The sequence below is a fragment of the Salmo trutta genome, chromosome 28 (genome assembly GCF_901001165.1).
Source record: "Salmo trutta chromosome 28, fSalTru1.1, whole genome shotgun sequence".
In the NCBI taxonomy this organism is placed as follows: Eukaryota; Metazoa; Chordata; class Actinopteri; order Salmoniformes; family Salmonidae; genus Salmo; species Salmo trutta.
This window is the reverse complement of record NC_042984.1, coordinates 13,420,011-13,446,223: the sequence shown is the minus strand read 5'-3', so window position 1 is coordinate 13,446,223 and position 26,213 is coordinate 13,420,011. Positions and strand designations below refer to the sequence as shown.

General features: G+C 42.6%; 2 protein-coding genes across 7 annotated transcripts; both read left to right on the top strand.

Moving 5' to 3' along the window:
* Window positions 1-1,706: 1,706 nt before the first annotated feature.
* Window positions 1,707-12,697, top strand: LOC115165521 (molybdate-anion transporter). Of its 5 annotated transcripts, XM_029718705.1 has the most exons (4): window positions 6,349-6,491; window positions 6,798-6,866; window positions 8,895-9,283; window positions 10,070-12,697. In XM_029718705.1, exons 3-4 carry the CDS (start codon window positions 8,972-8,974, stop codon window positions 11,207-11,209), a joined length of 1,452 nt encoding a protein of 483 aa, XP_029574565.1. In that variant the 5' UTR covers window positions 6,349-6,491; window positions 6,798-6,866; window positions 8,895-8,971; the 3' UTR covers window positions 11,210-12,697. The 5 variants fall into 5 exon arrangements, with proteins under 5 accessions (XP_029574563.1, XP_029574567.1, XP_029574565.1 ...); XM_029718703.1 differs by lacking the exons at window positions 6,349-6,491; window positions 6,798-6,866 and adding an exon at window positions 1,707-1,856; XM_029718707.1 differs by lacking the exons at window positions 6,349-6,491; window positions 6,798-6,866 and adding an exon at window positions 1,874-2,281.
* A 306-nt stretch (window positions 12,698-13,003) lies between these two features.
* LOC115165522 (protein lifeguard 2-like) lies at window positions 13,004-25,685 on the top strand. 2 transcript variants are annotated; one of them, XM_029718709.1, is made up of 12 exons: window positions 13,004-13,491; window positions 14,522-14,642; window positions 14,770-14,876; window positions 17,128-17,192; window positions 19,633-19,686; window positions 19,776-19,826; window positions 19,949-19,988; window positions 20,155-20,192; window positions 20,667-20,754; window positions 20,910-21,005; window positions 21,260-21,313; window positions 22,979-25,685. In XM_029718709.1, the coding sequence occupies exons 1-12, from the start codon at window positions 13,477-13,479 to the stop codon at window positions 23,129-23,131; spliced, it is 882 nt and encodes a 293-aa protein (XP_029574569.1). In that variant the 5' UTR covers window positions 13,004-13,476; the 3' UTR covers window positions 23,132-25,685. The 2 variants fall into 2 exon arrangements, with proteins under 2 accessions (XP_029574569.1, XP_029574568.1); XM_029718708.1 differs by having other exon boundaries at window positions 13,007-13,491; window positions 14,767-14,876.
* The last annotated feature ends 528 nt before the right edge of the window (window positions 25,686-26,213 follow it).

The window sequence follows — 26,213 nt, the reverse complement described above, 5'->3', positions numbered from 1 at the left end:
TTTATTTTAATGGACCAAAAATGTGCTTTTCTTTCAAAAACAAGGACATTTCTAAGTGACCCCAAACTTTAGAAAGGTAGTGTATGTTACCAGTTTCTTCAAGTACTTTAAAAATGCAACTTATTTCTATGTGAAAATGCAAATAGTCTATTCATTCCTTTTCCAATTTACTAGACACTCTTATCCAGAGCAACTTACAGTTGTGAGTCCATACATTTTCATACTTTTTCGTACTGGTCCCCTGTGGGAATCAAATCCACAACCTTAGCATTACAAGCACCATGCTCTACCACAGCACATCATCACATCACATCATCACAAACCGCTTGATGTCTCAATGTACTCAATTACTGTAGTGGTCATTGTTTTTCTTCGTGGTGATAGAAAGTCTACAGGTATTAACCTAGATGACCAGCCTATGTACAGTACAGTAATGTACATTAAGTGGTTTGTAAGGATGGTAAATTAATGCTGCACGAAAAGTGGTTGTTTTCTATGTTATTTGATCAAGAAAAATCATTAATTTGATGTGGTTGTTTTGTGTCTTTACCCATAACTTTACACCTTTTGATGTAAATGTTGAGGACAGGGTTTTGTTCTTTCTGGATTCCATTAGAATGACAATCGCAGAGAAAGGGACAGGGCAACAACTCTTACAATTCCAACTATTGAATCCTGCAAGATACTGTTGGTAATTATACTACTACCTTTTAGCAAAAGCAGAGATGCTGCAAAAAAAAATGTCCCTGCTACAGAAGTCTATATCGGTCTGCTAATACTAGTAAAGGCCCAGTGTTTTATTTATATATTTTTTGTTTTTCTGATTTTTCAGGGTGTGCTACAGCACCCTCAGCACCCCTACTTCCCGCAGTTATGCATAAGGACCTTATATTTCATATCAGCAAGAAATAATTTATTTGTTTTACTGATACACAACTTTATAGGGTTCCCACACAGCCATATGTCCATGTTACAGAGCTTGTTCATGGAAAACAGACAGAATAAAGAGTAGACTACCTATGGGAATTAACTATCTTCTTCTTTGAACACTGACATACGCAACAAACTTGATGTCACTGAAACATACCATTGGCTGCAACTGTGGTAAAACCAGTTAAAACAGTGTCCAGTAAATTTGTATTTTGCATTTGTGAGATTATTTTGAATTGATATGAAAGTAAAGGGATTTATGTTTCTATAACTGTACTGCAATTGATAATCGCTTCACGTTTAGATGGAGTATTTGACTGTTTTGGCTTCCAGAGCCAATTCACCCTTTAAACAGTATAAGAATGTCCTTGGAAGGTGTAAAAAAAAAAAAAATGTATGAAATGTATGCATTCACTACTGTATAAGAGCGTCTGCTAAATGACTAAAATATAAAAATGTAAAAAATGTGTAACGTTAGGCTCCTTAAGTCCAATATTGGGCAACTGCAAGGTTTCCAGTAGTTACCACACACACAAAGTAAAAAATGGCTATATCGTAAAAATTCATGACAACAAACATGTGCTTTTTGCACTTAATTTAAGGATAGGGTTAGCCATAAGGTTATTAGTGTGGTTAAGGTTAGGTTTAAAATCACATTTTAAGAAGATAAATTGTATAAAGGTTTATGACTGTGGTAACGACCCTACTGCCAGTGCAGAGATGGAGAAGTCATGCACAATCGGGATAGAAAAAGAAAGGCTGCCCCCAACTGGTGAAACTGAAATCAGAACCCGGAAATAGGTGCTGAAATTAGGACGTTGTAGAACACGGATTGTCGGAGCTATCTCCTCTTCTTCCTCGTAGTTAAATAACTTTAAACCCTACTTTAATTTTAAAGTGGCATGGAGCAGGTATCAAACAAGATGGTAAGCATATCAGTCAGGTTGTTTGACAAGTTTCGGTAGCTAGCATAATACAAAAAGGATTATGGTGAGCGAGATAGCTCGCTAACTGTATATAGTTCTGGTCCATTGGGTTACGTGCGGGTTGAGCTTCCTTCAGCGCCATACATCCAAATAGTTTTTAGAATGAACCCAATATAGACCACAGCCTTTCGTTTCCAATGGGAACTAGTGGAGGGGAGTCGACTCCAAAAGATTCCTCGACTTCTATTTCTGGGTGTCAAGCTTCTATTCCGACTTCCTACCATTCTGTATTTTTTGCAACGGATGAAACTATTTTCCGTAGGCTACTTCGAGAACACAAACTCTCGAATCTTTCACAGCGAAGAAAGAGCGAGGGAGAGAGATGGGGGGGGCAGAACCGTGCATCGGTAAACAACAGATGTATGGTAAGTTATCGCAATTTACTGGCTTTGTAATGTCTCGCGCTAGTTACTAAAGTAGGGCTTATCAATGAAAAGGCTGAGATATTCTACACGCAACAGACCAGACACACTAGCGTTTTTCATAACGGAGGGAAAGAGGAGCAGGCAGAGAGAAAGTCACAACCGTGCTCAGTCTGTATCTTGGTAATGCCTTCTAAATTCACCAAAAGTATATTAAAGTAGGCTATATATTAGGCTATCAATGAGTATGGCTAAACTATTCTTGATAGTGCCATTTAAGTTGAACATAGCCAAATGCATCAGTTTAATTAGGCCTAAATGAGTTTATTTAATGAAACCCTGGCTGGCTGTTGATGTCCTAGGTCAGCGCTCTCCAACCCTGTTCCTGGAGAGCTACCAACCTTTCTGTAGGCTTCTGCTCCAACGCCAGTTGGAACTAACCCGATTAAGTTTATAAACCAGCTAATTATTGAATCAGGTGCGCTAGATTAGTTTTGAAGTGAAAACCTACATGATGGTAGCTCTCTACGAACAGGGTTGGAGAGACCTGTCCTAGGCAGTGGATCGCAAAGTCGCATCCCCGCTAAACATTTTGGCAATGGCAAGTTCACTTTCTCATCCGTAAACACAGTCAAGTGGAAATACGGTTCAGTAGCTCAAATCAGCAGGATGTGGGGCATTGGGAATAACGTGTACATGGCTGGATCGCTAAAATCATCACACTTCATACATTTAAATATTATGGGGAGACCTATACATTTGGCAGCCAAGCACGAGTTATCAGTGTAGCGTATTATCGTGTGGACACGACGTTGAAATTAATGAAATATCTGCACGTTACCAATTGAAAAACCTCCAGGCTCCCGTCATAAGAGTACATTTGAAATAATAATAATTACAGGGGGAAGTTTGGACAAACTAATCCTGTGTGAATTGGCCTCTGGAATAACGCACATGCTTGGATAATAATTACAAAACCAACGTCTCTAGTAGTAATATCCGTCCGAATAGGGCTAGAACATGGCAAATAATAGCTTCATCAGAATAGAGTGCGCCGCTTCCCATGGGATCCGTCGAGGCTGCACACAGCTGAAATATTCTAGTTTCTACACATCACCCTATATATTCAAACAAAATGGGCAGCCTCATGCTCATATCAGTCCTCTAGAACGCAAATGTAGTCTTCCTACTAGGACTGAAATAATGAGATGGTGTGTATGTTTGTGCGCATCCGTGTGTGTGTTTTGGGAGTCGACTCCAATCACAGGAGTCGGATTTGGAGTCGACTCCAAAAATCCTGGAGTCTTGCACCATAAATGAGTCATAGTGGGCAGGACAAGAACGAACTAGCAAGATCCTCTTGCGCGTTCTAGCATGTATTTGCTTATTTCCGCTGGGGAACGCCTACTGAAGTATGTATGTGCAATAACTTGTACTCCTTCTAAACAATGCAGTTTTATTTAACTTGGGCAAAAAGTAAATCTACAAAACTCCACTCTGTTCTTATTAACAGATTCTACTTTTGGGAACAGAAAACTGTATTGAGATCAAATGATTCATCTATGAGAAAATGTAGGTAATGTCAGCCAGAATTCTTCTCTCACCTGATACTTCACATTTATACTTCCAGTGAAATATCTAATTGTATTTGTCACATGCGCAGAATACAACAGGTGTAGACCTTACAGTGAAATGCTTACTTACAAGCCCCTAACCAACAATGCAGTTTAAAAAAATATGGATAAGAATAAGAAATAAAAGTAACAAGTAATTAAAGAGCAGCAGTGAAATAACAATAGTGAGACTATATACAGTGGGTTACAGATACAGAGTCAAGGTGCGGGGCACCAGGGGGCACCGGGGGCACCGGTTAGTTGAGGTAGTATGTACATGTAGGTAGAGTTATTAAAGTGACTATGCATCGATGGCAACAGAGAGTAGCAGTGGTGTAAAGAGGGGGTCAATGCAAATAGTCTGGGTTAGCCATTTGACTAGGTTAGCCATCCAACTAACCATTGCAAAGTTAGTGCCTACAAAAAGCCATCATTACTACTTCTCTTAATGGAAAGATGTAGCACAGATGGAACAATGAGTCAGATAGATATCTCCAAGAACACTAAGGTAACCTGTCTAAATGACTACTGACCAGTAGCACTCACGTCTGTAGCCATGAAGTGCTTCGAAAGGCTGGTCATGGCTCACATCAACACCATTATCCCAGAAACCCTAGACCCACTCCAATTTGCATACCGCTCTAACAGATGATGCAATCTCTATTGCACTCCACACTGCCCTTTCCCACCTGGACAAAAGGAACACCTATGTCAGAATGCTATTCATTGACTACAGCTCAGCGTTCAACACCATAGTGCCCTCAAAGCTCATCAATAAGCTAAGGACCCTGGGACTAAACACCTCCCTCTGCAACTGGATCCTGGACTTCCTGACGGGCCATCCTCAGGTGGTAAGGGTAGGTAACAACACATCCGCCACACTGATCCTCAACCCAGGGGCCCCTCAGGGGTGCATGCTCAGTCCCCTCCTGTACTCCCTGTTCACTCATGACTGCACAGCCAGGCACGACTCCAACACCATCATTAAGTTGCTGATGACACAACAGTGGTAGGCCTGATCACCGACAACGACGAGACAGCCTATAGGGAGGAGGTCAGACCTGGCCGTGTGGTGCCAGAATAACAACCTCTCCCTCAACATGATCAAGACAAAGGAGATGATTGTGGACTACAGGAAAAAGAGGACCGAGCATGCCCCCATTCTCATCGACGGGGCTGCAGTGGAGCAGGTTGAGAGCTTCAAGTTCCTTGGTGTCCACATCACCAACAAACTAACATGGTCCAAGCACACCAAGACAGTCGTGAAGAGGGCACGACAAAACCTATTCCCCCAAAGATTCCAGCCACCCTAGTCATAAACTGTTCTCTCTACTACCGCAAGCGGTACCTGAGTGCCAAGTCTAGGACAAACAGGCTTCTCAACAGTTTTTACCCCCAAGCCATAAGATTCCTGAACAGGTAATCAAATGGCTACCCGGACTATTTGCATTGTGTGCCCCCCACACCCCTCTTTTTACGCTGCTGCTACTCTCTCTTTATCTTATATGCATAGTCACTTTAACTATACATTCATGTACATACTACCTCAATTGGGCCGAACAACCAGTGCTCCCGCACATTGGCTAACTGGGCTATCTGCATTGTGTCCCGCCACCCGCCAACCCCTCTTTACGCTACTGCTACTCTCTGTTCATCATATATATATATGCATAGTCACTTTAACCATATCTACATGTACATACTACGTCAATCAGCCTGACTAACCGGTGTCTGTATGTAACCTCGCTACTTTTATAGCCTCGCTACTGCATATAGCCTGTCTTTTTACTGTTGTTTTATTTCTTTACTTACCTATTGTTCACCTAACACCTTTTTTGTACTATTGGTTAGAGCCTGTAAGTAAGCATTTCACTGTAAGGTCTACACCTGTTGTATTCAGCGCACGTGACAAATAAACTTTGATTTGATTTAAATGGTGTTTTGTAAGGTTTTTGGATAAACGGTGAAAATAAGGTCAGTGGTGAACACAGGCTTGTTATACATTTTGTTTTATGCGATAATCTTCATCAGTTAACATCACTTTTTTTGTGAATTTAGAAGCATTTATGTAATTTTAAAAAAGCACAAAGGCTTCATAATTCATAAAGGTCATGTTAACTGACTGATATTATCTCGTATAACAAAACATATAAGCACAGAGTTTCTAAACCCAGAGGCGCAACAGCGCAAGACTTCTGGGAACACTTGCGAAACAGACCAAACAGACAAGGCCGGGGTTTGTGGTTTTAGAAGTCAGTGAGAGAAGTAACATTCTTCCTTAGTTGTTCATTTTCTCAAAATCTAAGACACAACTTAGATTTGAGCCGATGTCTTAAGTAGTTGAACATGTTATTACTCCAAACTCGTGAAGGTGACAAACTGACATGTTTTTATTTTGGTCAAAAACACCTTTATATTGAAGGAGTGTCTTTGATTTGACGGCCTGCTCATCCGCAGTTCAGCGCGAGACGACTGTTCGCCCAGATGACGTGTTTCTACACGTGAGCTTAGCTAGCCAACGTCGCCATGCCATCGCCTACAAGTGTGATCGGGGATTTCTATTGGAGAAGCAGTTTTAGCTTATCTTCAAACCACAGGAGGTTGGTGGCACCTTAATTGGGGAGGACGGGCTTGTGGTAATGGCTGCAGCGGAATCAGTGGAATGGTATCAAACACATGGTTTGATGCCATTCCATTCGCTCCGTTCCAGACATTATGATGAGCCGTGCTTCATACTATACCGAAATAATAAAATATTTCAGTTGTGTATCTTACTTAGTTTTTATTTGATTACTACATTATTTTTAATTCCTTAAAGTCATCATCTCATCTCTGCTCAGGCAGTAGAAGCCAGACAACGTTCTCTGTGTCTTCCATACTGAACTGTCTTTAGTCATCCTATTTAGCTAGGCTTGCCTGCCTAAGCATGCTGCAAAGATGGCTGACGAAAAAATTTGACTAGTTCTTCAAAGTAGGTAAGGCATACTTTCACGAACAGTCTCTATCCCTCTCTCTTGTCCTTGTGTACATGTCTATCTTATGTGGTCTGTGTGTATCTAACCATCCATCTCAGTCTGAGCCTGGAAAAACAGGCGCAATGGATTATGGTCATTGTAGTTAATTACCACGTTTCTTTGCTGAAGTAGGTTGAATATTTTTTAATGAAGCCTCCTTAATGAAAACTCCCTTCAGCCCAGAGTCCCACATAGTTATTGACTTGATTTCTGTCATCAATGATTAGATTTGTCTCTAGAGAAATGGCACGTTGGGCTCACAAAAAAACCACAAACTAAATGGAGTAATTGAACTGATGTCACTCAATTAGTTGTTTAATAACAAAAAACAACCAAATGTTGGTTAATCACTCAGCACTTCATATTGATGGCTGAACGAACCAGAGGTAACTCATTTCGGGGTTTTAATACACCAAGCTGGCGAGCTCTATTCACCCCTCCATATAGGACTTTTTTTCACGATTTTGTTTAGTAAACAGGCTTCAATAAACTTTTGTTACTCACCAAAGTAAAGATATTACTGGAGTGCTGACAAAATGTTCTCTGTATGCTGCCAAAATAGCTGTGGTTCACCCATGCACATGCGTCAGATGCAAAATGCACGTGAATGCATCCAGAATGGAATAGACATTCATTGCTGCATCTTGTGGTGCAGATCCAACGCTCAACTCTCTTATTTTTTCTTTTGGAGAAACAGTTTGCGCATACAGAGAAATGTTCTAGCTGATTTCATGGTCAATCCAACATCTAGCATTTACAGCGATGCGGTCTCGGCAGAAGTCAGAGCGTTCAAACTTCTTGCACTTCAGGGCGCTGTCATATTCATCCAATAAGTTGGTCTGCACCACACCACTCAGTGATTCGGGGCCAGTGGTGTCAAGTACTTCAGTAAAACATACTTTAAAGTACTACTTAAGTAAGTTTTTATTGGTATCTGTAATTTCTACTTTTCAGAACTTTTATATTCCTAAAGAAAATAATGTACTTTTTTCTCAACATTTTCCGTGACACCCAAAAGTACTCGTTACATTTTGAATTCTTAGCAGGACAGGAAATGTATCCAATTCACACACTTCTCAAGAGAACATCCCTGGTAATCCCTACTGCCTCTGATTTGGCGGACTCACTAAACACACATGCTTCGTTTGTAAATTATGTTGGAGTGTGCCCCTGGCTATCCGAGTGTGCCCCTGGCTATCCGAGTGTGCCCCTGGCTATCCGAGTGTGCCCCTGGCTATCCGAGTGTGCCCCTGGCTCCGTAATCGCGTCACACCCTCCGTAAGGAGCCTCTGGACCACATTTCGCGGATCAAGCATAAATCGGCTTTTAGTCAGCACTCTAGTAACAAAATCCTCTGTGGGATGAATGGAAAGATGCAGGCTGTTGAAGAAAGTCATCCGTACATATTGGCCTGGATCAGAGCTACTAATATTATCTGCCAAGCTTAATGCTAGCTGTTTAGCTATCTTTTGGTACAAAATGTACATTGGTATCCAAGGAGGTTGCTACCTGCCAGATCTTTAGTTTGATTTTAAGCCTTTGAAACTATCAAACAAGGAAAGTATTTTGCTGTAACTGCTATAATGCCTCGTTCACGTCATGTTGGAAACTCTGAAATCTCTGACTTGCTAACCTTGGCTGGAGAGTGGGATGATCCAAAGTTTCCCACTTGGGAGGTATCAGAATCAACCAATGGGAAGCTCTACGCAAATAACTTACATTCATTTTAACTCGGAGGTCCCGAGTTTCCGACATGACGTAAAGGTGGCATAACACCTGCAAATCTGTGTACACGACCAATAAACTTTGATTTGATTTGTAGTCATCTCATGCAGCAGTATCCAGATGAGATGACACCCCTAAGCAAACATCTTCTTTAGATAGCTAGTATGGACGCCACGTTTACATAACTTGGCTTTAAGTTATTTATGTTGGTAGATATTCACTGTCTTTATGGTGCCGTTAGTAATAGAGTCTCTGTCTCCGCAGCCTTTGACTGAGCCACAACGGATAAGACGGGTGAAGAGACCTCCCCGCCCCTAACAGTAACCCTTGACAAACCCATCATGTTGGTGACAGTCTACCTGGCCATGGTGGTGCTACTGGTGCTGTGTGTCTGTCTGGAGCTAACGGCACGTCGCTTCACCCCACCTCAACCCACCCCCTCTGCCATGGGCACCAACCCTGCCTTCCGTAGGTTCCAGACCTTGTTCCTCCGAGGCTACCTCTTAGCCTTGTCGGCTGACTGGCTGCAGGGGCCATACCTCTACAAGCTCTACCGCCATTACAGCTTCCTGGAGTCCCAGATAGCCATCCTGTATGTCGTTGGCCTGGCCTCCTGTGTGCTGTTTGCCCCCGTGGCTAGCTGGCTTCCTCAGGTAACAATAACCAGGACCACAATGTAAATAAATCAAATTAAAATGATCTAAGTTTATTCATCAAGTACACGGTTTACTGCAGGTATATGGTGCAGTGTAATGCCTACTTGCAAGCTCCTTCAACAGTGCAGTATCAATATAATCCAAATTTTAAAAATAACAAGTACTAGAAGAAAGTAGTATGCATTGTAGTAATAAAATTGATATACAGTATAAATTATGAATGTGCTATGTCAAGTGTGACTATTTACAAATATGAAGTCAATAGTGTCTTGGGTGGGCAATTGAGTAAAATAGTATAGAAATGGAACAGCAGCATTGACTGTGTGTGCTTGTGTGTCAGGGTTGGCTGTGTGGAGAGTCCATGTAAATAGTCTTTAAGGTGCAGGTCTGAGCAGGTAGACAGCTAGCGTTAGCCGTTCAGCAGTTTAATGGCCTGGTGGTAGAAGCTCTCTCGGAGCCTGTTGGTCTGAGAACCGATGATCCGAGAGCCAATAAAAATAAGTCCTTAAACCATTGTTTCCCAATCCTGGTCCTGGGGACCCAAAGGGCTACGCAGTATTGTTTTTGCCCTAGCACTAACACACCTGATTCAAATAATCAAAGACTTGATGATTAGTTTAATCAAGTTTGTTAGTGCTAGGGCAAAAACCATAATGTGCACCCCTTTAGGTCCCCAGGACCAGGATTGGAAAACACTGCGTTAGATTTTTTTACAATGTATATATTGTTGAACTGCTATGACTGAGGTAACTATGTATTTAAAATGTGTATTAATGAATTCAGGTCCTGGGGCGGAGACGGACCTGCCTGCTCTTCTGCGTGGCCTACTCAGCCTGTTGCCTCACCAAGCTGTCCCGTGACTACTTTGTCCTGATCCTGGGTCGCGTGCTAGGAGGCCTGTCCACCTCTTTGCTCTCCACAGCCTTCCAGGCCTGGTACGTGCACCGACATGTTGACATCCACGACTTCCCTAAAGAATGGATCCCCAGTACCTTCACCAAGGCTGCTAGCTGGAACCACGGGCTGGCGGTGGGGGCTGGGCTGGTGGCTAACATGCTGGCTGAGTGGCTCCACCTGGGGCCTGTGGCACCCTTCCTCCTGGCCGTGCCCTGCCTGGGGGCCTGTGGCTGGGTGGTGCTGACTGATTGGGGCCTGGAGGAGAAGGATGGAAGCCTGGAAGGGGACAACAAGACACCCTTGCTCGGTCCTTCTAGTTCAGCACCTCTGGCCCGGGCTTCTGCGCAGGCCCGGTTCTGGCGCAGCTGTCAGGAAGGCCTCCGCTGTCTCTTATCAGACAGACGGGTGATGCTGCTAGGAGGAGTCCAGGCTCTATTTGAGAGTGTCCTCTATATATTCATCTTCCTGTGGACCCCCGTCCTGGACCCCTATGGCCCCCCGCTGGGCATGGTCTTCTCCTGCCTGATGGCAGCCAGTATGGCGGGGTCCCTGCTCTACCGCCTGGCCACCTCCACCTGCTACCGCCTCCAGCCTGGTCACCTCCTCTGCTTTTCCATGCTGCTCGCCTTTTTCTCCTTCTTCATGCTCATCTTCTCCACTGCCCCGGGCCAGCCCAGACCCCGCGAGTCCCTGCTGGCCTTCCTGATGCTGGAGCTGGCCAGTGGCCTCTACTTCCCTGCTGTCAGCTTCCTCCAGGGGAGGGTGATCCCAGAGGAGAAGAGGGCCGGGGTGCTGGCCTGGTTCAGGCTGCCCCTTCACCTGACGGCCTGCCTGGGGCTGCTGGCGCTCCACAGGGAGGTGTCGGGGACCGGAGGGGGCGAGGGGGGTAGTGGAACCAGGCATATGTTTGGTGGTTGTGCTGTTTTGATGCTAGCTGCACTCTTGGCTGTGGTCAGTCTCTTTACACTGGGAAGGAACGATGTGGATCTCAGACTGGATGGGCCCAAAGGAGAGGGAGATGTATGACATTTAGATTCAGAAAACTGAACTGTCCCAACATTGGGCAATGCCATGGAGGTGAAGGACTAGGAATACACTTACTGCTTTGTTTACAGAGATGATGACCTGTTTGGGAACTGAACAACTTTTGTATGACTGAAAATTGAAGCTTAATCAACATAGGAGTTGCTAATATAAGACAATGATTTAAAATAATCTGGTGTTGGTAAGGTATATATTTTTTGTTGCAAGATTTCCTGATATTCATTTGTTTTCATTTTGTTAAGACTAGCAAATATATTGTTAGATTGTTGCGTATATGAAGAAAATGAGTTTCTTTGGATTTACTATGTGGCAGTCTGCATCCATCACTAGCGTTGTTCAGGGTGTACCTCTCAGCCAGGGCAGAACAAGGCTTCCATCACTAGCGTTGTTCAGGGTGAACCTCTCAGCCAGGGCAGAACAAGGCTTCCATCACTAGCGTTGTTCAGGGTGAACCTCTCAGCCAGGGCAGAACAAGGCTTCCATCACTAGCGTTGTTCAGGGTGTACCTCTCAACCAGGGCAGAACAAGGCTTCCATCTCTAGCGTTGTTCAGGGTGAACCTCTCAGCCAGGGCAGAACAAGGCTTCCATCACTAGCGTTGTTCAGGGTGTACCTCTCAGCCAGGGCAGAACAAGGCTTCCATCACTAGCGTTGTTCAGGGTGAACCTCTCAGCCAGGGCAGAACAAGGCTTCCATCACTAGCGTTGTTCAGGGTGAACCTCTCAGCCAGGGCAGAACAAGGCTTCCATCACTAGCGTTGTTCAGGGTGAACCTCTCAGCCAGGGCAGAGCAAGGCTTCCATCACTAGCGTTGTTCAGGGTGTACCTCTCAGCCAGGGCAGAACAAGGCTTCCATCTCTAGCGTTGTTCAGGGTGTATCTCTCAGCCAGGGCAGAACAAGGCTTCCATCACTAGCGTTGTTCAGGATGTATCTCTCAGCCAGGGCAGAACAAGGCTTCCATCACTAGCGTTGTTCAGGGTGAACCTCTCAGCCAGGGCAGAACAAGGCTTCCATCTCTAGCGTTGTTCAGGGTGAACCTCTCAGCCAGGGCAGAACAAGGCTTCCATCTCTAGCGTTGTTCAGGGTGAACCTCTCAGCCAGGGCAGAACAAGGCTTCCATCTCTAGCACAGCTGCTTGCTCCGGCAGAAATATCACCCACTCTAATATCCCATAACTTGATACTTCAGTGTATCAATTCAGTTTCGGCTGTTATGAAAAAAGCAACTTTGCAATCAATTGACATTACACATTGTCAGTGTAAGGAAAATATATTATGAATCGTTTGTTGTGGACCAATATCAGATCATTTCCTTTTTTTAAATAGCTGTTATAGAAACAGAACTTGTATGGGGCTGAATACATATTGGAGAGGCATTGGTACTTGCCTTATTCTTAAATCCTTGTCCTCCAGGACCTTCAGTAAAACAGGACATGTTATAAATATCGAATAAATAAGATTTTAATACCCTCTGCCATTTTGTGGTCCTTTGAATTGCATTGATGATGTTGTTCGACTGATTTGTCATACTCCACATAGATAACATCAAGGCATATTCTACAGTCTTACATTGTTTTACAAGTAGGAGATTCTAGTATTTTCATGAATGTAGTAGTCGTTCAGGAATGAAATGTAGAATGCTGAATCATTGCATTACCTAAAAATAGACCATTTTAAACTTTTTTTTCTTGCTCTTAAGTTACTGCAGAAGAATATGAATGCTGTTTTTATTTATAGCCTAACTGCTTCTGACAGGGATGTAAAGAGTCAACGCAACTTCCAGAACATGTAATACCATCTACGTCATCCTATATATATTTTTTTACTGCAGACCAAATATTCCAGTTCTCTCTGGCCCTATCCTCACTTGACTCACACAATGATACAACATCTGTAGCCCCCCCTTTTTGCCAAGCGTATTGGTACAGTCCAATCTTCCCACAGGACTGCTGCTTCACCTGGATGTTGCTAGAATGTTCCTTTTTGGGTAAGGGGGGGGGGGTCTGTGAGAATCCTAACTGCGTGGCTGTTGGATTAAGACGCTGCAGCATCAAAAAGGATTTAATCTAAGAGAAGCAACAGCAGAGAGCGACCTAGTGTCGGTCCTTTCAGTTTGACTGCAAGTACATCTGGGCAACAAGGATACATACAAGAGGATACAATAACAAAAGGAAAGCAGAGCTTCTTTGACTGGAGCAGAGAGATAAATAAACCCTGGTAGTATCTGCTGCAGACACCAAACACAGCCATTATGACCCAGGGCAAGGTAAGGGCCTTACAGATACATCCTACAGATATCATTCTATGCTCTATTCATTCCATGCTCATTCTGCTGCAAAAATATAGTAAAATAAGTTTCTTGGCTTCTTTCCTTTTTAATGCGTTTGGTCCAGAGTCTTCTGTAGTCATTGTGGCAACATGTACATAGGCTGTGTGTCTGTCTCTGCCAGCCTCTCATGTGCCTCTATTGAGGAGCTCATCTCATTGTGTTGCTCAGTAATGATGCAAAGTCTGTTCCGCGGCAGATCATAGTATTGTCATCAGAGAATGAATAGAGGCAAATAAAATGACAGCTATAAACTAGATTGTATGGCGATAGAGAAAAGGTAGTGTTTAGCCTGCGTCACTACCTTCACTCCAGATGCGTACTACTTCTCTTTCTCACATTGCTATTTCTCTCACAGCCAAGTGCTAAATGTCAAATCTGAACTGTGGCTGTTATATGTTGACTGGAGGCTGATGAAATCATGGAAATATATTTAGCCTACTTATATGAATTACTGTAAATTAGCTCATAAGTCTGCTAATTATATTTCTATGCAGGAAATATGGAGGTACAGAGAGACAGGAGATGGATATTCATATTCTTTGGTACATTAGCTCAGGGCCAGATAAGCCATCTGGACAGTGTTGTGTAATGTCTAATTCACTGATTCTGGAACAGTCTGGGGTTCTGGAGCTATGCTACATTAGAGGGCTCATCTAAGAACTGATCTCAGTCCACATCTTACAGTCAGCAATCAGAGAATCAGATAAAATGTCAAATTCACCTCAAATTGTGAATGCAAATTATTTGGGTTTTCTGCTTAGAATGTGGATTGTTTTTGTTGTTGTTAAAAAATGTACATTTTCAAAGCAAGTACAATGAACTTGGATTCACAAGTTGGGGCTAATTTCAGATCAAGTATCACTTCTTAGTTGGTTAGATTGGCTCAAGAATTCTCTGTCAATTATTAAAAAGTATTTACAGACAGCTATTTAGTCCTGATTGGGGATCTTATGTTATTTACCCCCAGCTTTCAGTCGCGAACAAGGCTGCTGAAGCAGGAGAGAAGCAGTATGGCACTTCAAGTGAAGAAGCTGGAGGGCCACCGGCCCCTCCCACCTATGAGGAGGCCACTGGCACAAGTGAGAAAGGTATGTCAGTGTCGCAAAAACAACCGCCATATCTCCACCCCTCTCTATTATTGAAAGTGAGAAAAATAACTGGCCCTTTACTGTGTGTGTGTGTGTGTGTGTGTGTGTGTGTTGAACTTGCCAGCAGGCCTCAGCGGCAGCCCCTGTTACAGTGGGGCTTATCCTAGTGACGGGGAAATGCTAACAGAATTCAGCTGGAGTGATAAAAACATCCGGCGGATCTTTATCCGCAAGGTAGGCGATAATTAAAGATATTACTACCACATTACTACCAATGACGTATATAAACCCTGGATTGCCGATGCTATGTATTAGCCACCGGCGGGCCATATTGGCACATCCTAGTAGGAGCAGTCCTCCATAGGAATGAATAGAATTCTACAGTATTTCAATTACATGTTTGAATGACAAAATGACATGTATTTCAGTACTGTTTTGTTCTAATGTGGACAGTAACATTAGTAGTCTCTAAAATAAATACTTTAAGGATAATGTTTGTATATATTTATTCATAAAACATTTTTGTGTTTAGCATACATAATATAATTTAAAAGTATGCATTAAGGTGTCTGTAATAGAATAAACGTGTCAAAGACGAGTGTAGTCATTAATAAATGCATTTCTATAGCTTCTAAAATATTTTTTACAATTGAGGAGTGCCAAGATGGCAAAAACGTTTGGACACACCTACTTATTCCAGAGTTGTTCTTTATTATTACTATTTTCTACATTGTAGAATAATGGTGAAGACATCAACTATGACATAACACATATGGAATCATGTAGTAACCAAAAAAGTGTTAAACAAATCAAAATATATTTTATATTTGAGATTCTTCAAATAGCCACCATTTGCCTTGATGACAGCTTTGCACACTCTTGGCATTCTCTCAACCAGCTTCATGAGGTAGTCACCTGAAATCAAATCAAATGTATTTATATAGCCCTTCTTACATCAGCTGATATCTCAAAGTGCTGTACAGAAACCCAGCCTAAAACCCCAAACAGCAGGCAATGCAGGTGTAGAAGCACGGTGGCTAGGAAAAACTCCCTAGAAAGGCCAAATTGTCTACAGGAATGCATTTCAATTAACAGGTGTGCCTTGTTAAAAGTTAATTTATGGAATTTCTTTCCTTAATGCAATTGAGCCAATCAGTTGTGTTGTGACAAGGTAGGGGTGGTATACAGAAGATAGTACAGAAGATAGCCCTATTTGGTAAAAGACCAAGTCCATATTATGGCAAGAACAGCTCAAATAAGCAAAGAGAAATGACAGTCCATCATTACTTTAAGACATGAAGGTCAGTCATTCCAGAAAATGTCAAGAACTTTGAAAGTGTCTTCAAGTGCAGTCTCAAAAACCATCAAGCGCTATGCTGAAACTGGCTCTCATGAGGACCACCACAGGAAAGGAAGACCCAGAGTTACCTCTGCTGTAGACGATAAGTTCATTAGAATTAACTGCACCTCAGATTGCAGCCCAAATAAATGCTTCACAGAGTTCAAGTAACAGACACATCTCAACATCACCTGTTCAGAGGAGACTGCGTGAATCAGGCCTTCATGGTCGAATTGCTGCAAAGAAACCACTACTAAAGGACAGCAATAAGAAAAGGAGACTTGCTTGGTCCAAGAAACATGAGCAATGGACACTAGACCGGTGGAAATCAGTCCTTTGGTCTGATGAGTCCAAATTTGAGATTTTTGGTTTCAACCACCGTGTCTTTGTGAGACGCAGAGTAGGTGAACGGATGATCTCCGCATGTGTGGATCCCACCATGAAGCATAGAGGAGGAGGTGTGATGGTCTGGGGGTGCTTTACTGATGACAGTGTCAATGATTTATTTAGAATTCAACTTACACTTAACCAGTATGGCTACCACACCATTCTGCAGCGATACGCCATCCCATCTGGTTTGCGCTTAGTGAGACAATCATTTGTTTTTCAACTGCACAATGACACAACACACCTCAAGGCTGTGTAAGGGCTATTTTAACAAGAAGGAGAGTGATGGAGTGCTGCATCAGAGGATCTGGCCTCCACAATCACCCAACCTCAAACCAATTGAGATGGTTTGGGATGAGTTGGACCCCTGCGTGAAGGAAAAGCAGCCAACAAGTGCTCAGCATATGTGGGAACTCCTTCAAGACTGTTGGAAAAGCATTCCAGGTGAATCTGGTTGAGATAATGCCAAGATTGTGCAAAGCTGTCATCAAGGCAAAGGGTGGCTACTTTGAAGAATCTAAAATATCATCATCAGAGCCCAAAATATAACCTTGTTTTCCTCCAACATTTGTAAGCATTGTAAATGAAAACAACTACTACTATAAAACCTCAAAATATGCTTAAAACTATCCTTTTGATATCTTGCATGGTCAGTCCTTGCATCCATAGCTCTGTCTATGACTGTCATAGTGGTTACATTTCTCCAGACCCATCCTTCAGCTTTAACCACAGTTGTGTTTTTTTGGTACCTCCTTTTAGGTTTACTCCATCTTGATGATCCAACTTCTTGTCACTCTTTCCATAGTGGCTCTCTTCACATTCTGGTAAGTCTTCTAATACCTCTGAATATGGATGCTACTTTTCACCTTTCAATAGTTCTATCTGGTCAGGCCTGGTCAGAAGTCCTACACTTTGATACAGTAATGCTCCATCACTCTGTGAACCAGACATGAACCATTCAGTAATCCTCCATCACTCTGTGAACCAGACATGAACCATTCAGTAATGCTCCATCACTCTGTGAACCAGACATGAACCATTCAGTAATGCTCCATCACTCTGTGAACCAGACATGAACCATTCAGTAATGCTCTATCACTCTGTGAACCAGACATGAACCATTCAGAAATGTTCTATCACTCTGTGAACCAGACATTAACCATTCACAGGAACTAGATAGGAAGCTGCAAGTTTTGAGATGACTCATATGGAACGTTTAATATAAAAATAAGAAAACACATATACCAAATACTTTGAGGGAAATGGACAAACTGTCACGTTCTGACCAGCAGAGGGTGTAGTTGTGTAGTATTTTGGTCAGGACGTGGCAGAAGATGTCTGTGTATGTTTGTTCTGGGTTGTATGTTTCTATGTTGGTCTGTGTGTCTCCCGATCAGGCACAGCTGGTTATCGTTGTTCCTGATTGGGATTCATATATTAGGTGTGTGTTTTTCACTTGGGTTTGTGGGTTGTTGATTTTGCACTGCTGTATGTAAGTACATAGCCTGTAAAACTGTCGGTTTGTCGTTTCTTGTTTTCCGTGTTCATTTTATTCTAATTAAATAGAAAGATGAGCATTCATATCCTGTCTGCGTTTTGGTCATCCATTCACCACGATAGCCGTTACAGAACAACCCACCAAACAAAGACCAAGCAGCGGAAAAAGGAGCAGCAGACGGAATACATGGACTATAGTGAGAGATGGACTTGGGAGGAGATTCTGGACGGGGCAGGACCTTGGCACCAGGCTGGGGAATACCGTCGCCCAAGGGAAGAGATAGAGGAGGCCAAGGCGGAGAGGCGTCAATATGAGGCTATGTACGCGCTGAGGGAGAAGCACGAGAGGCACCCCCAAGAAATGTTTTGGGGGGGGCACACGGGTAGTTTGGCTGGGTCAAGGATGAGCCCTAAGCCAGCTACCCGTGCTTATAGGAAGAAACGTATGGAGTGGAGGGCGCCGTGTTTTGAAGAAGTGCGCACGATCTCGCCCATACGCACGCACAGTCCAGTGCGAGTTATTCCAGCCCCTCGCAGATGCCGTGCGAGTGGGCATCCAGCCTGGTAGGAGGATGCCTGCGCAGCGCGTCTGGTTGTCGGTACACCTCCTAGGACCAGGCTACCCTGCTCCCGCTCTACGCACGGTAACCATCATGCCCCTGCACAACCCAGTTCGCCCTGTACCAGCACTCCGCTCGTACAGGGCTGCTAGTTCCATCCAGCCAGGACGGGTTGTGCAGGAGGTGTGATCAAGGCCACCTGTGCGCCTCCATGGCCCAGTTGTTCCAGTTCCCGCCTCTCGTGCTGACCCGGAAGTGCGAACCTCTAGTCTGGCACGTCCAGTACCAGCACCACGTATCAAGCTTCCAGTGAGTCAGCCTAGTCCTAATCAGCCTGTTCCCGCTCCTCGCACTAGCCTTGAGGTGCGTGTCCCCAGGCTGGTACCTCCACTACCATCCCCAGGCATCAAGCTTACAGTGCCTCGTCCAGAGTGTCCGGCAACAGTGCCTCGTCCAGAGTGTCCGGCAACAGTGCCTCGTCCAGAGTGTCCTCAGGTTGAGTCTGCCCGCAACCCGGAACCGGTTGAGTCTGTCGACAATCCGGAACTAAATATAATTAACTATGAACTAAATCAGTCGGCCTACAGCGTTGACTGGAAGGAGTATGCCTGCGACCTGGAACTGAAAGAGTCTACCCACAATCCACAACAGAGTGAGTCTGTCTACGACCCGGAACCCAATGAGTCTGCCTACAGTCTGGAGGGCAGTAGGCCGGAACCAGAGCCACCTCCAGGATAGGTGGGTTGGGGAGGGGGGGTGTAGCACTAGTGCCATCGTTGACGGCAGCCACCCTCCCTTCCCTCCCTTATTGTTTAGGGGGTATTTTGTTGGGGTATTGGGGATTTTTGTTGTTTCTTTTTAGGTGCATTCGGGGTATGCACCTTGAGGGGGGGGTTTCTATGTTGGTCTGTGTGGCTCCCGATCAGGGACAGCTAGTTATCGTTGTTCCTGATTGGGAGTCATATATTAGGTGTGTGATTTTCACTTGGGTTTATGGGTTGTTGATTTTGCACTGCTGTATGTAAGTACATAGCCTGTAAAACTGTCGGTTTGTCGTTTTTTGTTTTCTTGTTTTCCGTGTTCATTTTATTCTAATTAAATAGAAAGATGAGCATTCATATCCCGTCTGCGTTTTGGTCATCCATTCACCATGATAGCCGTTACACAAACATCGCATATTTACAATTCTTTGTGCTTCCTTCATCAGTGAGCCAGTGAAGAACTACATTCAGTCCAACCCTGGATGGTACTGGGCTTCTTAGTAAGTCACAGCTTTGATCTTGTGTACATCATTACCATGTTGATTTCATTCTGAAAGTACTAAAATATATGTTTTATTTCTTTACGCAGTGCTGTATTCTTTGTCACATACATTACACTCGTCTGCTGTCCTGGACCAAGGTGGGTTTAACACTTTAATGTGTGTGGTTAATGCAACTTCAGTTATTACGATAATAGAGAATGTATCATTTTAGCTGAATGTAACGACAGTACTTACTTTGTTTTATTTGTATTTCCGATAGGAGACAGTTTCCATGGAATTTGATCCTGCTCGCCGTCTTTGTAAGTATCATGTAGTGTTTGAAACAATAACATTTATATACTTTTATACACATTGTCTAAAGACAATACTTCACATAATTCAGACTCACATACTTTTCCTTTGAGTGTAACCTACAATAGGTTTTCTCAGTAATGTCTCTTTACTTTGTAATCTCTCCTCTTGCAGACCCTGTCTCTCTCCTATATGACAGGGATGCTATCCAGGTATAGTCTTTCATAGCTGTGTCTAGTTGGTTTGCCTCTGTTTTACTTCTCACTGTGTCTGTCTTGTCCACTATGCTTTGAATGCCTGCTTCTTCAGACTGATATGGCTAGTATGATGTTTTTTGCAGCCAGGTAAACTGCTAATGTAATATTAAATCCAGCTAGTTAAGGTCTTGGTGAGCTAATCAGGTATACTAAATTAGGGTTGTACTGAAAGGAATGTAGATCTCCAGGAAGAGGGTTGGGCAGCCATGCATGAAACTGTGTCAGTGTAAATCAGTTATGCCAAAGATATACATGGTCTTACTAACAGGGACTTACGATATGTCACCATATCACTGTTGCACTGTTGTAGATTTACCAAAATAAGTCATTCAAATGTTATTACTGTATGATAACCATTTTAGTATGTCATTTCTTACTAACTAAATACTTGTCAAATCATTTCTCTAACATATATTTCCCCTTTAATAGTTATTACAACACCAAGTCAGTGGTGATGTGTCTGGGTATTACTGCTATGGTCTGTTTAACCGTCACTCTCGTCAGCTTCCAAACTAAGGTCAGTCTGCCTGAACGTTCCTCCAGTGAAAAAGGAACTTCTACAATTTAAAAGAAAGCTACTATGAATAAACAAATTGTTCTAAGTTGTTATTTTTAACTCGTGATCAAGTTACCTTCTCTTTTCTCTCCTATCTTCCCTTCTGTCCTATTCAGTTTGACGTGACCTCATGCCAAGGCGTATTGTTTACCTTCTGCATGGTCATGATGGTGTCTGGACTGGTCTTGGCCATCGCCCTGCCCTACGGATATGTAAGATAATAATACACTTTATTTGTAGAGCACATTGTCATACAGGAAGACTGCTAATCAAAGTGCTATACATAGTAAGAAGTTAAACTACCCTAATCAGAACCTATATAATGAATTAGATGAATAAGTTAATGCAGATGGAGACTAACATGAGGAACTAGAGGTCTCTACCAAGCCTATAGCTGGGTCAGATCTAATTGAATGTGTTGGATATGATATTTCACAGATATAATATCACATGTCATGTGCTGCAGGTGCCCTGGGTGCATGGTGTCTATGGTGTCTTGGGAGCGTTACTGTTTACCATGGTAAGTGTAAAACCGATATAGTCTGATTTACTACACAGTCTATCAATGACAACTATCAAAGAGAGATGTACAGTCATGGCCAAACGTTTTGAGAATGACACAAATATTAATTTTCACAAAGTCTGCTGCCTCAGTTTGTATGATGGCAATTTGCATATACTCCAGAATGTTATGAAGAGTGATCAGATGAATTGCAATTCATTGCAAAGTCCCTTTTTGCCATGCAATTGAACTGAATCCCCCAAAACATTTCCACTGTATTTCAGCCCTGCCACAAAAGGATCAGCTGACATCATGTCAGTGATTCTCTTGTTAACACAGGTGTGAGTGTTGACGAGGACAAGGCTGGAGATCACTCTGTCATGCTGATTGAGTTTGAATAACAGACTGGAAGCTTCAAAAGGAGGGTGGTGCTTGGAATCATTGTTCTTCCTCTGTAAACCATGGTTAGCTGCAAGGAAACATGTGCCGTCGTCATTGCTTTGCACAAAAAGGGCTTGACAGGCAAAGATATTGCTGCCATTAAGATTGCACCTAAATCAACCATTTATCGGATCATCAAGAACTTCAAGGAGAGTGGTTCATTTGTTGTGAAGAAGGCTTCAGGGCGCCCAAGAAAGTCCAGCAAGCGCCAGGACCGTCTCCTAAAGTTGATTCAGCTGCGGGATCGGGGCACCACCAGTACAGCGCTTGCTCAGGAATGGCAGCATGCAGGTGTGAGTGCATCTGCACGCACAGTGAGGCAAAGGCTTTTGGAGGATTGCCTGGTGTCAAGAAGGGCAGCAAAGCCACTTCTCTCCAGGAAAAACATCAGGGACAGACTGATATTCTGCAAAAGGTACAGGGATTGGACTGCTGAGGACTGGAGTAAATTCATTTTCTCTGATGAATCCCCTTTCCGATTGTTTGGGGCATCCGGAAAAAAGCTTGTCCGGAGAAGACAAGGTGATTGCTACCATCAGTCCTGTGTCATGCCAACAGTAAAGCATCCTGAGACCATTCATGTGTGGGGTTGCTTCTCAACCAAGGGAGTGGGCTCACTCAATTTTGCCTAAGAACACAGCCATGAATAAAGAATGGTACCAACACATCCTCCGAGAGCAACTTCTCCCAACCATCCAGGAACAGTTTGGTGATGAACAATGCCTTTTCCAGCATGATGGAGCACCTTGCCATAAGGCAAAAGTGATAACTACGTGGCTCGGGGAACAAAACATCGTTATTTTGGGTCCATGGCCAGGAAACTCTCCAGACTTTAATCCCATTGAGAACTTGAGGTCAATCCTCAAGAGGCGGGTGGACAAACAAAAACCCACAAATTCTGACAAACTTCAAGCATTGATTATGCAAGAATGGGCTGCCATCAGTCAGGATGTGGCCCAGAAGTTAATTGACAGCATGCCAGGGTGGATTGCAGAGGTCTTGAAAAAGAAGGGTCAACACTGCAAATATTGACTCTTTGCATCAACTTCATGTAATTGTCAATAAAAGCCTTTGACACTTATGAAATGCTTGTAATTATACTTCAGTATTCCATAGAAACATCTGACAAAAATATCTAAAGACACTGAAGCAGCAAACTTTGTGGAAATTAATATTTGTTTCATTCTCAAAACTTTTGGCCACGACTGTACTAACGCTTCAATTGTTTGCTTCTCTGTTTAGTTCTTGGCGTTTGACACACAGCTTCTGATGGGGAACAAGCGCTACACAATAAGTCCAGAAGAATACGTCTTTGCCACTCTCAACATCTACCTAGATATTATCTACATCTTCTCCTTCTTCCTGTCTCTGTTCGGAACAGAGAGGACAAACTGAATTCACCTCCAGGCCAGCATCGCAGATCACCATCTACACAGGATCCGTATTCATAGTCTCAAACTGCATTTTCACATGTAGCCAAATTCGGAGCATTTTTTCACTAATTGCTATTTTGACCAATTAGATCAGCTCTGAAAAATGTCTGATGTGAAAAGATGTGATTGGTCAAAATACCAATTAGTGGAGAAAAGATCTGAATTGGGCTGCAGCCTCAGAGTAGTAGTGCTGATCTAGGATTTGCCATTTAGATCATAGTATTATATACAGGGGGGGATCTGATCCTAGATCAGCATTATCAGCTATAAATGCAGGCTCTGATCTCACCATCATTATGTACTGTACACAACCCATTGATCCTTGATCCACCACCTCCTCCCACAGTCTCTGCCCCATCTAGCATGATATGGACCTATACTACTGTACCAGTATTGAGTTTTTAGCTTGTCTGTTAAGCTGTTGATCTCAGCACTAATGTACAGCAGTTGTCACCCATAGGGTCACAGATCTATCGATTTACATTGCTCACAGTAGACAGATGTAAAAGAAAAAATAACATGCAAAAATACTGAGTCTAAAATCTATAACTGACCATAGGTGTTTGTTTCATGCAGATGTGATGTCCTTGTGTTCTCCTCTCTTTTAACAACAACAGTCATCTATGACACTGCTCTAAAGGAGATCCCCTCTTATCACTCCTGAACACATGAATATCAGAATCACCTTTATTCGCCAACAACATTTAAATATACCCGGGATTTGATTCAGTTAAATGGTGGTGAAAAGGATCCTTTCCGATTGGCTTGAAGGGCATTCTAGAGTGCGCATTATTTTCCTATAAAGCACAGTATATTTTCATGGTAGAATTCAATGGCTATATTTCATTTTACATGTTTTGTTTGAGCTGCTTTTTAAAGCAAAAGTCGAAATGAAAACAGTATTGCTATTGTTGAATTTGATTTTCATAATAACTAGTACTAATGGTTTGAGCGTTCTCTGGCACTCCAGGATGGAACGCCGTTTGAGTCTTTGCGTGTCAAAAAAGATACACGTCAAATAACATTATTTGACGTGTCAAACAATACTATTGCATTGGTGCTAGCTAGGTACCAAGCTAAAGCTAGCTAGCTACCCCAGAAGTTGCTAATAACAGATGTATCAAAGATATTTGCAAACATTTTTGATCCTGCTCTTTTGATCCTGATCTAATTTGAAATGCTCACACAGACGTTTTCCCATTCGGTCGAACAAATAATGACTTATTACCAACGCAGTATTGTACAGCTTTGACAGTGGTCGTAATGGTGGCGCTTGGCTTGCACGTGCAAATTCAGCACACACAACAAACATTCCATAATGAATTGTGTTAAAGCTTATTTGACCGTGTATATTTTTTGACACACAAAGACCCAAACGGTGTTCCATACTCCAGAGTGAATTTACAAATGCACCCTTCATCAGTGTTTTTAAATTTACATTTAACTAAGCAAGTTATTTAAGAACAAATTCTTATTTACAATGACGGCATACCCTGGCCAAACCCAGACAATGCTGAGCCAATTGTGCACCGCCCTATGGGACTCCCAATCACGGCCAGATGTGATACAGCCTGGATACTGGTACTCAAAGCTCTTTACATAGTAGAGAGGAACCAGGGACTGTCGTGACACCTCTTACACTGAGATGCAGTGCCTTAGACCACTGCGCCACTTGGGAGCACTTCGAGTACAGATGTAGGATCTTAATTTGATCACCCTGTTGCAGGAGAACTTTCCGGCAATGTAGAAAATGTAAAACTTGTAGTGTGTTTGAGTTGTAAAATGTATTCGGGAGTTTGTCATTTGAAAATGGATCAACCCCTACAGAAATGTCCATTAATTATAATCCACATAATAATTCACATTTCCTGTTGCTGCAGGATTATTATGACCCTCAGCTTTAGACCTCTATAAATGGCACCTGTGCACAGTATGTCTGTGGTTTGTTGTTTCTCTAATGCCTGTCCTCCAGTCTGTCAGCTCTTAGCCTACTGGTTGAAATCTCAAACGAACATAAGATCCAGAATATGCAGGCAATTGAATCCAATTCTGTATAAATTTGCATGTGGGCTAATTGCTAGGCTTTCCATAGCTGCTTTAAATCAAGTTGCACTTAAACTGGAGATGCAATCCTGTCTATATGATGAGCCATAGTCCAATGATGTCCAATGATGTCAGTAGGGGTTTCACCACTCGACCCTGGTTGGCTGCTATGAAGTTCTAATTTATATATAGATGGTCTAAACCAATGACTTCATACCCATTCTTTGCTGAGCATATTTTGGGGGTCAATCTGGACAACTTTTAAAATGTAGGGTTGTGGTAAATGTATTTGCTCCAGATGTTATAAGTTCATGACTGAACTTTGTGGTTGTTACTGTTTTTATAGAGACCGAAAGAGTTATATTTTGTAAAATCAAAAAATGCTAATTATTGTAAAAGTTAATCGTTTTGAATATTGTGACTAAAAATAGTTAATCATGCTTGCAACATAACTGATGTGTACATGACAAAAATAATAGCACATTGTATTCGACCTGAAAAATAGGAAACATACAGAACCAGTCAAAAGTTTGGACACACCTACACATTCAAGGGTTTTTCTTTATTTTTACTATTTTCTACACTGTAGAATAATTGTGAATACATCAAAACTATGAAATAACACATATGGAATCATGTAGTAACCAAAAAAGTGTTCAACAAATCAAAATATATTTTATATTTTAGATTCTTCAAAGTAGCCACCCTTTGCCTTGATGACAACTTTGCACACTCTTGGCATTATCTCAACCAGCTTCACCTGGAATGATTTTTCAACATTATAGAAGGAGTTCCCACATGTGCTGAGCACTTGTTGGCTGCTTTTCCTCCACTCTGCGGTCCAACTCATTCCAAACCATCTCAATTGGGTTGAGGTCGGGTGATTGTGGAGGCCAGGTCATCTGATGCAGTACTCCATCACTCTCCTTCTTGTTAAAATAGCCCTTACACAGCCTGGAGCTGTGTTGGGTCATTGTCCTGTTAAAAAACAAATGATATAC